Here is a 15,751-nt window from a genome sequence, read left to right as displayed (position 1 = left end):
AGAATAACAAACATATAATATGACCATACCTTGAAGACTTTTCTCATTATTCCTCCATCTCAAAATATGACATAACATAAGTCACCCACAAGAAAATCAGGATAATTTGATGAAGTAACCCCGTCCCCAACAGTCCACAGATGAAATTTTTTGTCATATTCTGGACCATTCAGATACCACTATTATATGTACATTTACTATTGATAAAAAAAAACTAATTTACAATGCAGAACAATTAAAGTTAAGCATGCTGGACTTTTGCTTCGAAAAGCACTGAACTGTATGATTTTATTTCATATGCTATTAATCCAGGCATCTGCTCAGGAAGAGGAATGCCATCCGACGAGAAAAAACCAGGAAATGCAAGAGCAGTGTCAACTAATCGTACCCATGCCATCCCCTCCGGAGGTGATGGTAAGATCAAACTTTCAGACTGTTCCCCAGCATTGAAGGCGACATACAAGTCACCGCTCACAGGAAGATACTCTGAGCTACTTTGGATGCCTTTGTTTTCAGCCTTGAGCTCCATAGCCAAGAATTTAGCTGATGGATCATTCCATCGTGGTGGAGATAAGTCACTGTGGTACCAGCCAATTTTTTCTTCTTCTAAGAACTTCCTCTTTTGCAGAAGATCACCACGCCTCTCTCTTAGAGAGATCAGAAATGAGATGAACTGTGTTATCTGGATACCAAATGCAGTATTGACAGCACTCCAATTGAAAGCTTTTCTATCATTATATGAAGGGGATCCTCCAGATGATTGACCACACTCATCTCCCATATTTAATACAGGAATACCAAGTGAAACAAATAATATAAAGAGAAAATTACGAATTTGTTTAAGACGCGTTTCAAGAACAACTTTCTTATCTGTAGGACCTTCTTCCCCACAATTCCAACTTAATTCAGAAGCAAGATCACTGCTGCTGAAGCTAACCAAATCAACTAGTGGAAGACCAAAGTTCCCAGCAACATAATTAAAGGAAAATGATGGACCTCTTGCAGCAGAAAAAATGTCCCCACTTCCACAAAGTCGTGTTGCAAGACTACTTATAAGTCCCTCACCCCTCAGAAAATTTCTCACATCAATACAAAATTTCGAATTTATCTCAGCCCACCTCTTCCAATGAGGAAAGCAGGTTCCTTTGGATTTTAGGTCATAAGGATCCCAAAAATCTGCAATTATCTTTGTTTTTGAAAGTATAGGATCAAAAGCAATAGTTTCGATCAAAGGCGGACGAGACAAGCTCTCTCCATAAGAGCCTTTTAAGAGATATGAAGCATTTAAGAAGCAAAATCCATCTATACGGAACTCTGTCACCCAATATCGGAGACTATCAACAATCATCTGCTGCACGATTGGATAGTTACAGTTCAAAGCACACCTGGCCCTCAATTCACCATCCTTGTCAGCATAAAAATAGGATAAAGGATCAATATCTTGGAGAATTCCATCTTCAGTGGTATGAGTGAAAACAACTTCCAAGTAAACCTCTATTCCATTAGCATGCATTTTCTTTACCATCTCTTTCATCGACTTAATAGCAGATACAGAATCGTCATCAGGTCCATATACCTGCATTGGTGAAAAATAATGAAAGGGAAAATAGGGACTCTTTTTCTCATTGCTTGGAAAGACTGGCTCCAGTAATATGCCATTGATACCGAGATTTCTGAAATGCTGAATTTTTTCAGTAACACCAGAAAAGTTCCCAGAAAATTCAGCAGGTAGTTTACTGGACTTATCCCTAGTAAAATGCATCGTATTTAGTCGATAGAGAACTAATTTCTCCATGCTTAACCCAGGACGGGAATCCCCACTCCAATCAAAAGCAGGTATATCACGTAATTCTCCAAGATCAGGCAGACCAGGCATCTGTTTCCTAATTAGTTTGGCGTAAGGATCTAAAATAATTCTGTTACTACTTCCGTTAATTACAGCTCCTTCGCATCGGTAGCCGTAGCTCACAAAAGGTCCAGCACTATCAAAGGATGCATGCCAAATATCACCAGTTCGGTTCACATATGAATCTAGTTCAATCTCTAAAGCAGGTTTCTCTGATGCATTATCATCAAACAAACACAGGAAAATACTTTTTGCATTTCTGGAGAAAAGAGCAAAATTTATCTTACCATCACTGGAGAAAGAAAGACCCAGTGGAGCTGGATACCCAGGAGCAAAGCCAACAGGGACGCAGAAATTGCTTTGTCGATTACTCTTTATCTCTACACTTTTGGAATCAGCACCATTTGGATACTTCAACACAAATGAGAGATAGAATGGGGCTAAATATGATTCAAAATCCATTTCAACTACGTAGGTGCCAAAAGAGTTCCTCCTCAAAGGTATTTGAGATATTCCCTTCTGGGTATCCGGATCTGATGTTCGGTATTCAAGAGCCATAAAGGATGAAGAGTCAGATCTATATATACCCCAACTTAGTATCAGCTTCTCTGCTAGGTTGCCATTTAATTCAGAAGGCAAAAACTCTATATGCACTGAATATCTTAAACTTCTCTTCCCTACAGCTACCTTCACCTGACCACCACTCTCAGTCCTATATAGGTATTTTGACAATCCCTGCTCAGCCTTGTCAACCGAGATGCTAGATGAAGCTCCTGCTTGGAGAACTAGTTTTCCTGCAGGATATCTTTTGAGACGACCACAGCTTTCTCCAAATTGAATTTCATTTTGCTTAACACTTTTTCCCTCAGGTCTCAGACTCCTTCTATTATATGAAATGCAAGTAGAAGCAAATTTTCTTGATGATTCTACACTACTATTGATTGTTTGGGCACATCCTATCGGAACAGATGCTAACAGTGTTGCCATTGATTGCTACAAATGGAGATGTTCCAGAGTTCTTCAACAGGACACAATAGTTTAACCTGTTTGGTAGCGGAGTAAAAGTAAGTCCAGAATTTATATTCAAATGCAGAAGGCTTACAAGTTATAAGTACTTCATAGCTAAGAAGAATGCATATCCAACAAATGATAACAAGAAGCAAGAAATCTCGTCTAGCAAAATCTTCTTAAGTTTAAGATCCATTATGCATTACACATGTACAGTAGATAATATTGGCAACATAGAACCTATAAATGGAAAGACAGTTATCAATCAAAGATATGGGAAAAGAACTATCAACAAGCTGACCTGTGTACCTTCCACAAGTCAGCTAGACCTAAGCACCTAGCCAAATATGTCATTTCATTGTTAGAACATACAACACACAAGATGTATCTGAGTCCACACTGTTGGCAAGTCCAAGTAACATCAAAGTATAGTTTAAAAGTATTTTACGAAGTACCACAATTCTCATATTCTGGAATCGCTTTAATCGCATCAAGATTGACATCTGAAATGAAATCTCTCTAGAAAAGTAATTGAACTATTGTTCAAACCATTGATCTCACACGAAATTACACAAGTATCACTTTTGATCCAAGTCATTCCTGAATATGTGTCCATTAAAAGAAACTACCATCTCTTGTTCCCTCTACCAAATTCTGAAATATATTGGATATATTTTTATTCGAGTCCAATTTATGCTCAAACAAACCCCCACAAATCACTAATCAACAAATGCAGAGCCTAAATTAGTTTAAGAACTTGACAATATTGTTACTAAATATTTCAAAGAGGTAGTACTTAGTACTTAGTAGGCTCTGCATTGATCTTACCTAGCGAAATAATATTGAATCATAAATATTTCATTCATCAACAGTAGAAGAAACAACCTAATTTCATCAACCCAAAATTCCAAAAAACACACACCCACATTATCCTAACAAATAAAAGCAAAGGGATGTGAATAATTTTACAGTCATATTTGCATATTTGAGGAAGAGGAATAAAAAAACTGACCTTGAGCTTTGAGTCTTAAGTGATACACCCAAACCCAACTCTCTAAAGAGTTGAAATCTCAATCACAAATGGTATGAATTTTGACAATTTTGGGAAGCTGTCAAATAAACCTTAACCAATAAACAAAGATAAGTGAGAGAAAGATGAATACTAACAGAATAAACTGGTGCTGCTGCCTTTGCTGGGCTACTTCTAAATGTTGCTGCTGATTACTTGTGCTCTTTTGCGTCTACCGTTGATACTTGATGGATTGTTCAGTAGCTCCTTGCGTTGGATTTTGGACTTTGGAGGGAGAGTCATTGTGATCTGTGCACGCCTTCCTAGAAACATTATTTGTTTTCCACATACACTAGAGAAATGCATAAATCATAGCGGCTCACAACAATATGTAAGGCTCAGACCGAACACCTCTAGACCCGGCTCGGCTCGTTTAAGAATTACTCGAGTTCGATTCGGCTCGTCGAGCCTGAGATTCCTGAGCTCGACTCGAGCTTGTCAAAAAAAACTACAGCTCGAGCTTGACTCGGGCTAGTGAAAAAACTACAGCTCGAGCTTAAGCTCGTTGTTGGTGACTAAACTCTATTATATTTACTTAATGTTTGTCAACTAAGTCCAAAAGGCCCAATCCATATTTGTTTAACTAGGCACATTTAGAAGGACTAATGTAAAGCTCATTCTAAAGGCTACACATATGTGCTTGCCTCAAAACTTGTGTAGCATTTTAAAAACAATATCTCACTCCCTTTTTCACATTAAGTCGATGTGGAAATTAAAATTGTGGTACTTTATGTTTTGCACAATTTATATAGTGATACTTCCAAGCTATTCTCCTTGAGGGTTCCAATGTGGGATTAGTGATTGATTCTTGCAATCATTGCTACCTCTTTTATAAGCCAAAAATGAATTGCAATATATTTGATGACTTATGCCCGATGTCTATGTAGGAAGTGAAGGATTTATGTCCTCGACTTAAATGCAATTACTAATATATAATGGATCGTATTATAGAGATAATAAGTTCATTATATTGGGTCGTCTATACGTCTTGCTAGAGAAAGCTATAGAACTTCGGATTAGTAAATAAATAAACCCGAAGCCCAATGTAACGGATCCTACAAGGTCACACATTAAACTTGGATCAACAAAAGAAACCTAGAGCCCAAGAGGGCCCTAGGGTGGCCGGCCAAGAGAGGGGAAAAGAGAGAAATCTGACCTAAATACATCTATATATATGGGTTAGGCAGAAAAGAAATACATCAGTTGTCTCTTATTATTTTCTCTCTCCTATTCTCTCTCTTCCAAAGTCACGTGATACCATAAACAAAGAAGGTTTCTTCCTTTCCAACTAGCATTGGTGGAGTGTTGATCTGGGTTGGTGGACTAAGTAGAGGAATCACATCTGAGATTCTCAATCCGGGTTATTCAAGCTTTGTGGAAATCACGCTACAAAGGTTATTTCTAAACTTGTATGTGATCCTTAATTGTATATGCATGTGATCCTGATTTAAGTGCTTATGAATTTGATTCATGAAATTCCGCTTTATAGTACTTATAGATTCCTACAGTGGTATCAGTTTTAGCCTCTTGCATATAGATTTTGGTCATAAAGTTTAGTTTATGTATGATTAATTTTAATTTGATTAAGGGGAGGAATTAAATTATGGATTGAATAACTAATTAAATTGTTAAAAAGAGTTTTAATTGCTTTTTTCCTATATTAGCCGAAAATTCACCCTAAAAACCCTATATTCGAAATTTTAAAATCTGATTTTAATACCTAAATTTCGAAAAATAAATTCATGTCATTAATCTAATTTTCATGTTTAAAATCGTTTATGTATGAAATAAATTCATATAAAAGGTGTTTTGTATGAATTAGTGATTAATTATATGAATAATCTGAAAATTAATTAAAATAGAGATTTTAAATTTAATTTTCTGTATTAAGCATAAAGAGTTATGTTTAATTTAATCAAGATCACCTAATTAAATTTACAAAAGGTTGTATTTTTAATATCCTTCAAGAAAAGAAAAGAAAAGATTTGAAAAACAGAAAATTGAAGGAAGAAAGAACAGGAGCAGTGGCTGCTCCGGTGTCTGTGGTCTGCCGGCGAGATCTCGGGGAGGGCGACGGAGGCTGGCCACCAGCAGTCGCGTCGGATAGGGGTCGTGGCGGCAGCACGACGCACGTTTGACGTGCGAAGCAGTGCTGCTCGCTGCAGTTGCTGGATGCCGGCGTCTGGGTCGGTTCGCGAAAGAACGGCGAGTCGCCGGTGAGGTGGCCTGAAGGTCGCCAGTGAGGCTGCCTGAAGGTCGCCGGTAGTCGCTGGGTTTTGCGTCGTTTGGCTAATAACGTGAACTAAGTTCACCGTTCTTCAGTTTAAAAAAAAAAAAAAAAAATTTTTTTTGTTAAGGAAAACGTGCCTAAACATCAAGGCAGCAACAGCAGATTTTTTTATTTTTTTTTTATTTTGGAAGCTTTAATTTTGAAAACAGAATTTTGAGAAAGATAAGTAATTTCAATTATGTTAATTATTGACTTGGTCATAAATTTCAATCCATAATCTGATTTTTTAATCTAATTAAAATTAATTAGGCTAGTTTTAAGGGATAGAATCTTTAGGTGATTAGATATTACTTAAAATTTTATCTTCTTGCTTTAATTAAGAATATTTGATATTTTAATTGATGGCAAGTATAATATATGATATTATTATGTGGCTTTTATATTATGATATATTTGCTATGTATGACTAGTATGGCCCAAATTAAGATAGAAAATACGATCTGCGTATCGTTATGTATTCTTGTAATTTTAAATACGATCTGCGTATCGTTAAGTATTTTTGTAATTTATTTAATTTAGTTATTATTTAAATTATTTTTGATACTTATGTAATCCAAAGAAGAGCTATCAAGAGAAGCCCATGGAAAAGTGGATGGAGATCCATGAAGAGTCCAAGAAGGAGCCGTTGATGCTTAGTTCTTAGGATTAGGGGTCATACTAGATCATTTTATTTTCGCATTTTATTATTTTAAAATGCTTATAAGTTTATTGTATGTTGTTTATTGATGCGCTAGAGTTCACTAATTCATAACAACATAATGAACTTAGGCCCCGTAAATATTAAGGTTTGCTTTTCCAAACATAAAGTACTTATCAAACCCTTAATTAATAGTAATAGGTCATACCTCCGCAGGGTGTTATCATTAATTTTGGGATATAAGGTAAAATTGCGAATTTTACAACTTAGTTTGGTTGTCCTTAACAAAATTATCAAAAGCGTTTTGAATTTTGAAGCAAGAGATAGTTAAACATGCGATGTTTATCCATCTAAACAAGAGTTATAAAATGTTATAATTAGTAAAAGAGTTTACTTACCTTGATAATGTAACGTTAAGATAAGGCCTCCGTCTGCTTAGTGTTACATGTTGATAGGATCTTGTAAAACACTTATTCATAGGGGACTTTAATTTTGAATAGGTGGTCAACCTAGAAACCTTTTACATGTTTTAGGTTGCTTTATAAACATAAAATTGAACTTTGCCTTATTATTCTGTCTGTAGATATCATGTCTAATAACAACAACAACAACTCCGGTTTCAACATTCGTCCTTTTCTGGAAAAGGACAGACTGAATGGTGAAAATTTCCTTAATTGGGAAAGGACCTTAAGACTCGTTCTGAGGTTTGAGGGTCAAGGGACGTCTTAGATACCCCGCTTCCTGTAATAACTGATGAATCAACTGACGCTGAAAAACGTCGTGCAAAACAGGCTAGTGATAAGTCTATACCAATCACTTGTTTGATGGTAGCAGCCATGGAGCCGAACCTCCAAAAGAGGTTCGAAACCAAGGATGCCTACACGATCATGCAAGAGCTGCGGGCCATGTTTAAAACTCAGGCCCGAGTTGAGCGGTATGAGACTAACAGGGAGATCCTTGAATGTCACTTGAAGCCGGGTCAAGCTGTTGGCCCCCATGTGTTCGAAATGATGGGTCTTTTCGAAAACATGGAAAGACTTGGGTTCCCTTATAGGCTCGAGTTGGCTACTGACATCATTCTCCACTCACTACCTGAAAGTTTTAATCAGTTCAGAATGACCTACAATATGAATGAGTCTGAAAAGACTTTGCAAGAGCTGCATGGATTGTTGGTCAATGCTGAAAGGAACATCCCTAAGGTTGAACCAAAGAAAGAGGTTCTGTTGGTTCAAAAGGGAAAGGGTTTCAAAAAGAAATGGGCAGGAAAGAAGGACAAAGGCAAGCAAGTTGCCACTGTCGCTGAAAAACCTAAGCCAACCGCCAAGCCCAAGGTTGCTACGGAAAGCAAGTGCTTCCACTGTCACAAGATTGGACACTGGAAGAGGAACTGCCCGATATACTTGGAGGAAATAAAGAAGTCTGGGGCTTCTACTTCAGGTATATATGTTATAGAAATCAATTTGACTTTGTTATTTTCCTAGGAACACTACAAGAGGGGGGGTGAATTGTAGGTGTAGAAATAAACGTAACTTTTTGCGGAAATTAAAACTTAAACGAATAAACAAGCTAAAGGAACACAAGGGATTTTTACGAGGAAAAACTTCTTGGGCCCAACCAGAAGAAACAACCTCGACCACTAGGGATTTTAAACTCAACACTTTCACTAATTTGGCCAAACAACTTTGTTACAACCTAATTCTAACTCGAGCCACACCTTGAGTTCCTAAACTCAAGTTCCTGAGCCACTGTTCCCTTAACAGCAGTTCCTCTCAACTTCACTCGAAGTTTTCTCACACATACAAGCTTCACTCAAGCCTCTCTCTTACAGAACTTCACTCAAAGTTCCCTTACCCCAAAAACCAAAATACAATTGATCGAGATAAGCTTAGTGGAATTAGAGTAAGAAGGCAAAGAACAAATGGCTATTATGAGAGAATGAAGGCACTGACACTTAATTAGTTAAACTCACTTAATTACTTAGTCAGACACAATTTGGAACTTATCTAGACTTCTATATTTATAGTATTAAACATGAAGAACGTGGGATTAAAACTAGAGTACATGTTTAGTCCATTATCCCATGATGTTCCTTCCCCTAAGGAACACGTTTTTACATCATATCCCATGAACTATAAATGAACGTGGATATTTTTCAGCCATTACTCCTAAGTAATAGGAGTTCCTTGAGCTTTATCCGAAAATCAGTTTTTATAAAACACTTTTTATCTTTAAAATTGAATTTTTAATCTTTAAGAAAATAATATCTTTTAAACAAAATCTTTCTAACAACCGGATATTTATTTTCTTAATTTTCCGAAAAATAAAATCTTTTTCTTAAACAGATTTCTTTTTAAAACTGATTTTATCATTTGAAATTAGATATAACTAATTTCCTATAATTTAGGCATGACTTACTCAATTATCTTTTTAACCGTTATAATGTTGCACTCCTAAGTCTAGTTCCTTTTATTAACTAAGTTCCTTTAACATATTCGTTTAGTGCCACTTAGTTTGTTCCTTACAAAGGAACAAACTCTCATTCTCAAATAGACTGCCACTGTTCCTTACCATTCTTTCTTTGTTCCTTTACATTGGAACTAGAAAATAAAACGCCTAGCTTATTCTTCTTGATCCAATGCTTGCTCCAGTATCAACATAGAAACTTCTTTACTTAGCCTTTGAAATCCTCTCTTGACTTCTTCCTTGACTTCGTATTCTCCCAGTTCCTTTTATTGATACCTTAAACACCATACACTTAAATAACTCATTAGTTCACTACTTAGTTTGTTCCTTTGTTTCTTTGTCATTATCAAAACTAAGGTTCAACAGACTTCTACTTCTTTATGGGTATTTGATACCGGTTGTGGTTCTCACATAGTTAATGATATGCAGGGACTAAAAAGAAGTAGGAAGCTGGAAAAAGGCGAGGTAGAGCTACGCGTTGGAAATAGAGCACGAGTTGTTGCACTTGCCGTCGGGAGCTATAGTCTACACTTGCCATCTGGGCTTATTTTAGAATTAAATAATTGTTATTTCGTTCCTACAATAACTAAGAACATAATTTCGGTTTCAGTTTTGGATTCTGAAGGTTTTTGCTTTGAAATAAAGAACAAATGTTGTTCCATTTCTTACAATAATATGTTCTATGCCCAGAGCTAATTTGATAAATGGTTTATATGTGCTTGATAAATCATTACAAGTCTATAACATAGATAGCAAGAAAAAGAAATCAAATGATTCTAACCTAACCTATATTTGGCATTGCCGAATGGGTCATATAAACCAAAAGCGCATTCACAAGTTACAAAAGGACGTATAATTCCATCATTTGATTTCGAATCATTTGATGTATGTGAATCATGCTTAATGGGTAAGATGACAAAATCACCATTTACTGGAAAAGGTGAAAGGGCCAGCGATCTTTTTGGACTCATACATACAGATGTATGTGGTCCTATGAGCACAAAGGCAAGGGGAGGGTTTAATTACTTCATCACCTTCACTGATGATTTGAGTAGATATGGCTATATTTACTTGATGAAACATAAGTCGGAATCTTTTGATAGATTCAAAGAGTTCCAAAATGAAGTACAGAATCAACTTGGTAAGACAATAAAAGCACTACGATCGATCGTGGTGGTGAATATTTGAGCCAAGAGTTTGATGATCATCTAAAGGATTGTGGAATTCTTTCACAATTAACTCCACCAGGAACACCACAGTTAAATGGTGTATCTGAAAGGAGGAATCGAACATTACTAGATATGGTTCGATCTATGATGAGTCTTGCTGATCTACCGATTTCTTTTTGGGGATACGCTCTCGAAACTGCTGCACACACACTAAATATGAGCCCGTCAAAGGCTGTAGAAAAGACTCCATATGAGTTATGGAATGGAAAAGCTCCAAACTTGTCTTTTCTAAAATCTGGGGATGCGAGGTCTATGTAAAGCGGTTACTATCAGACAAACTCGCACCCAAGTCAGATAAATGTCTCTTTGTGGGGTATCCAAAAGAGACAAGGGGTTATTACTTCTATAACCGTCAAGAGAACAAAGTGTTTGTTGCTGTGATGGTGTCTTTCTTGAAAAGGAATTTGTTTCTAGAAAGACAAGTGGGAGTAAAATAACACTCGAAGAAATTCGAGATGAGCAACAACTGGACGTGGCTCACACCATGTCAGAGACGGCCCAACAAGACGAAAGTCATGTTGAGGAGATAACGTATTCAACGCATGAACCTCCTACCGTCCCATTCGAAGTTGAATCAAGCGAAAATCTTCAAACTGTTGAAGAAACGTTTCTCTTGATGCTCAGACCCCGCGTAGGTCTAGTAGACCAAGGATTCCAAACAAAAGGTTGGTTGATTTCCTAATGACTGAGAATTCTGAAATTATGATTTTGGAAAATTCAGAACCTACTACCTACAAACAAGCTTTGACGAGCCCAACTCTGAGAAATGGCTTGATGCCATGAAATCCGAGTTAGACTCCATGTCTGAGAATAAAGTTTGGACACTGGTTGACTTGCCTGATGGGGTTAACCCTATTGGATGCAAGTGGGTGTTCAAATTGAAAACAGACAAAGATGGAAATGTCTATGTCTACAAAGCAAGACTGGTTGCAAAAGGATTCAGACAAGTTCATGGTATAGACTATGATGAGACCTTTTCTCCAGTAGCAATGCTTAAATCAATTCGAATACTTTTAGCGATTGCTGCATTTTTCGATTACGAAATTTGGCAGATGGATGTCAAAACCGCATTCTTGAATGGGTTCTTGAATGAGGATGTGTACATGACACAACCTGAAGGTTTTGAAGATCCAGAAAATCCTAAAAGGGTTTGCAAGCTTCAGAGATCCATTTATGGATTGAAGCAGGCATCTCGGAGCTGGAATCTTCGGTTTGATGAGGCAATCAAACAATTTGGTTTCATCAAAAGCGAAGAAGGATCTTGTGTTTACAAGAAGTTTAGTGGGAGCAGCTTAGTCTTCTTGGTTCTGTATGTAGATGACATACTAATCATGGGAAACGACATACCAATGCTTGAGTCAGTCAAGGAATGGTTAAAAAGTTGTTTCTCTATGAAGGACCTTGGAGAAGCTGAGTACATACTGGGAATCAAAATCCATAGAGATAGGTCTCGAAGGATGATTGGGCTAAGTCAAGAAACTTATATTGATAAGGTTCTTACAAGGTTCAACATGGAAAACTCGAAGAGAGGTTTCGTTCCCATGTCACATGGCATATCGCTTAGCAAGAGTCAGTGCCCGACTGAGCCTGATGAGTTAAAGCGAATGAGTAGCATTCCTTATGCTTCGGCTATAGGGTCTATCATGTATGCCATGATAAGTACTCGACCTGATGTTGCATATGCCTTGAGCATGTGCAGCAGGTTCCAAGCAAATCCAGGAGAAGCACACTGGACTGCAGCTAAGAGCATCCTTAAGTACTTAAGGAGGACTAAAGGCATGTTCTTAGTATATGGGGGACAAAGTGAGTTGGTTGTTGAAGGTTACACGGATGCAAGCTTCCAAACCGACAAAGATGACTACCGCTCTCAGTCAGGGTATGTCTTTCGTCTGAATGGAGGAGCAGTGAGCTGGAAGAGCTCAAAGCAAAGCACTGTAGCAGACTCTACGACAGAATCGAATATTTAGCAGCAGTTGAAGCAGCTAAGGAAGCAGTTTGGATAAAGAAGTTCTTGACAGAGCTGGATATCGTACCTAGTGTTCTGGAAGGAATTGAGTTGTTTTGTGACAACAATGGTGCTATTGCGCAAGCAAAAGAGCCAAGGTCACATAACAAATCCAAACATGTGATGAGGAAGTATCACCTCATTCGAGAGATAGTTGACAGGAAGGATGTCAGAATCTGCAAAGTTCATACGGATGAGAACGTGGCTGATCCGCTAACTAAACCGCTACCTCAACCCAAGCATGAGTGTCACGCTAGGGCTATAGGCTTGAAGCAAATGTTAGAGTGGCTTTAGATTGTACTAGGTTTAGAGAAACTTATTGCAGTGTAAAGACATGGTTTTGCTATTTATGTTTGATAATAAATTTTGTCTTATTTAGTTTTGGTTTGGTATTAGATAAAATGTCCAAAATATATCTTGAATTCTATGGTTTTGTCAAATATGTGATTTGATGAATGAAACACTATAAGTGAACAGAATTCATAGAATATTAAAGTTCCTAATCTAAGTCATTAAACTGGACATAAATGACTTATTAAAGGGATTAGCATATAAGGTTGATTGATAGCGCCGTTTCATGGGCTATGGAAACATAGAGATGTTTAATCAATCATATGGACATGTATAGTTGATACATAGTCGAACTTGACCTACTTAGAAGTTTTATAACTTCGAAATTATATTAGTAGATTCCTGAGACATGAGTAGAACATTACTTACCCAATGATTAGTATAGCTTTGATACTGTCAAACGTCATGCCGTAAAAGGGGACTATAAAGGCAGCATTCAGGTTGTGCTAAAAGTTGAGTGGGAGTATTGGTTACTACAAGATTGGAAAAGTCCACCTATATGAGATAGGATATGTGTCTTGGCCCCTTGAAGAGTGAAAAATTGAAAATGCATGGCCGTGCTCAAATGGATCATTCGATGATCATTTGTTTGACGATTTGAACTCGGATTTCAAGGAATAATTTGAAAGCTAGTATGGATGATATAGAAATATGATCATACTATCAAATTAAGACATTAAGAGACTTGAGGAATAAAAACATGGGTTTTTTCACCAAGTACCCCTGTGGTTTTTCAAAATTCATGGGGTACCCCTGGTTTTTAAAAAAAAATGCACAAGGTACCCTTATTATTTAAGTTAAATGCACCAAATACCCTTAATGACTAACGGTGTCAAGTAGGGATGGAAATGGATCGGATTCGGAGCGGGTGGAACATCACCCGCATCCACCACCCGCAATTGTTTACTCCACCCACATCCATCCATCTGTCATCCATCGGGTGAAACGGGTGGGTCGGGTGCTAAACGGGTGATGATATTTAGTATATTTTTAAAAGAAATTAGTGACATAATATAAAATAATTATATCAAACACATACAATATAAGTAATTTACATGTAATATTTAATAATTTGGTAATGAGTTGGATGTTAAACGGGTGATGGATCGGGTGACGGATTAAAAAATTCTCACCCACCACCCACTTTCCATCCATTTTAATTCGGGTTTTCATCCATTTAAAATACCGGGTTAAGCGGGTGATGGATCATCCATCACCCATTTCCATCCTTAGTGTCAAGTTTCCGTTAGTCATTAGGGTTAATTAACTCCTCTAATCCTAATTAAGCCCTAATTAACTAACTAAACCCTAACTCCATAACTTGAAACCCTAACCCCCAACCACTACCACCTCCCTTCCTCTCCCCTAACCCACCACCCCTCCAACAACCCCAGCCCCCTCCCCCTCGCCGGCAACCCCTCTCCGTCGCCGGCAACCACCTCCCTCTTGCGCCGCCTTTCCGGCAATCCCTTGCAGCAAGCCTCCTTCCCCCTTGATTTCCCCAACCCACCGCCACCCCCGCCACCCCCAACCCCACGCCCACCCCCGACCCCACGCCCACCCCCACCCCCGACAGCGTACCCCCCTCCCCTAGCAGCAACCACCACCATTCTTGATGTAATACCCCAAATTTTCAAAGATTATTTTATTATTATTTATTAAGATTTAATATTATTTTCGCTTAAAAATTATTTTGTGATAATGAGATTTCATTGTTAACTACGTTTATTAAAATAATAATTTAATTTAGTTTGATTTATTTTAACAAGTTTCAACTAAATAATTTACTTATTATCCATTTCATTATCAAACCCTTTAAATTGATTTATGGATACCTTGGTTCATTGTCCATCCACATTGGTAATCCAAGCCCAAACATTAGTCCATAGTTCAAGTCCATGTGTCTTTTACCAAAAAGAAAAGTTAAAACAAAAAAAAAAAAAAAGAAGTGAAAATCAGCTTCTTTCACGTCTCCCTCCCTCCTTCCTCTTCTTCAAAAAAAAAAAAAAAAAAAAAAAAATCAGCAGTAAAAGAATTAATTAGCTCATCAACTTGCAATACTTGTCAGTAAAAATTTAACCTTCCCAACTAATATCAGATTATAGGGAGGTAAACATTGAAGAAGCTACAACACCATAGCTTCACCTCCCTACACCATAGCCTCCATTAATGGGACTTAACCAAGCTTGAAAATTTCTGACCAAATCCCTCTATAAATAGTGACTTCAATCTCATCAGATTCCTTAAGCAAAACCACTTCAAAGGTTTGCTTCACTCTCTCTCTCCCTCTTTAATTTCTGAAATTCTGATAATTTTTAAAGAAAAAATAAAAGAAATTCAAAACCCCCCATTCCTCCACCATCTCAAACCACGGGAAAACCTTCGAACCACCAACCCAGAAAATTCGACCAACCCTGAACCACCGCGTCACCTCTGCCCAGGTTGTCGCGCCTCCCTCACGCGCAACCCCTCGCGACCCTCGCCCCAACTCTGTCGCCCAGCCATCGTTCTGTCGCGACTTTCTGTCGCCCAGCACCTTCCCTCGTCGAATTCCGTCGCCGGCCAAAACCACCGCCAGCCCAAACCTCCTTCCCTTCCTCTTCTTCGGCTCCCTGCTGTCTTTCCCCTCTGCTTCGTTCCTTTTATTTTCTTCTGTTTAAATGAAACTGATTCTTAGAATCAGTAAAGTGGAAAACCCCTCCCTTTTCCCTTTTAAATGTTTTTTTTTGTTATTTTACCTTTATTTTAAAAAGCTAAAACTTATAAACTTCCTAAACTAGCTACATTAATTAAGTTAGGGTATTTTATTAATCTTTTACAAACTTGATAACGTTTTCTGATTTTCTAAATTAA

General features: G+C 37.6%; 1 protein-coding gene across 2 annotated transcripts; it reads right to left on the bottom strand.

The window, feature by feature from the left end:
- Positions 1 to 20: 20 nt before the first annotated feature.
- Positions 21 to 4,237, bottom strand: LOC104907991 (isoamylase 2, chloroplastic). 2 transcript variants are annotated; one of them, XM_010697029.4, is made up of 2 exons: positions 3,867 to 4,237; positions 21 to 2,889 (listed from the first exon to the last, which is right to left on the bottom strand). In XM_010697029.4, the coding sequence occupies exon 2, from the start codon at positions 2,831 to 2,833 to the stop codon at positions 242 to 244; it is 2,592 nt and encodes an 863-aa protein (XP_010695331.1). In that variant the 5' UTR covers positions 2,834 to 2,889; positions 3,867 to 4,237; the 3' UTR covers positions 21 to 241. The 2 variants fall into 2 exon arrangements, with proteins under 2 accessions (XP_010695331.1, XP_010695328.1); XM_010697026.4 differs by having other exon boundaries at positions 4,022 to 4,237.
- Between the last annotated feature and the right edge of the window lie 11,514 nt (positions 4,238 to 15,751).

The sequence above is a fragment of the Beta vulgaris genome, chromosome 3 (assembly GCF_026745355.1).
Source record: "Beta vulgaris subsp. vulgaris cultivar EL10 chromosome 3, EL10.2, whole genome shotgun sequence".
In the NCBI taxonomy this organism is placed as follows: domain Eukaryota; kingdom Viridiplantae; phylum Streptophyta; class Magnoliopsida; order Caryophyllales; family Amaranthaceae; genus Beta; species Beta vulgaris.
The sequence above is the reverse complement of the archived record's forward strand: the minus strand, read 5'-3'. Positions and strand labels throughout refer to the sequence as shown.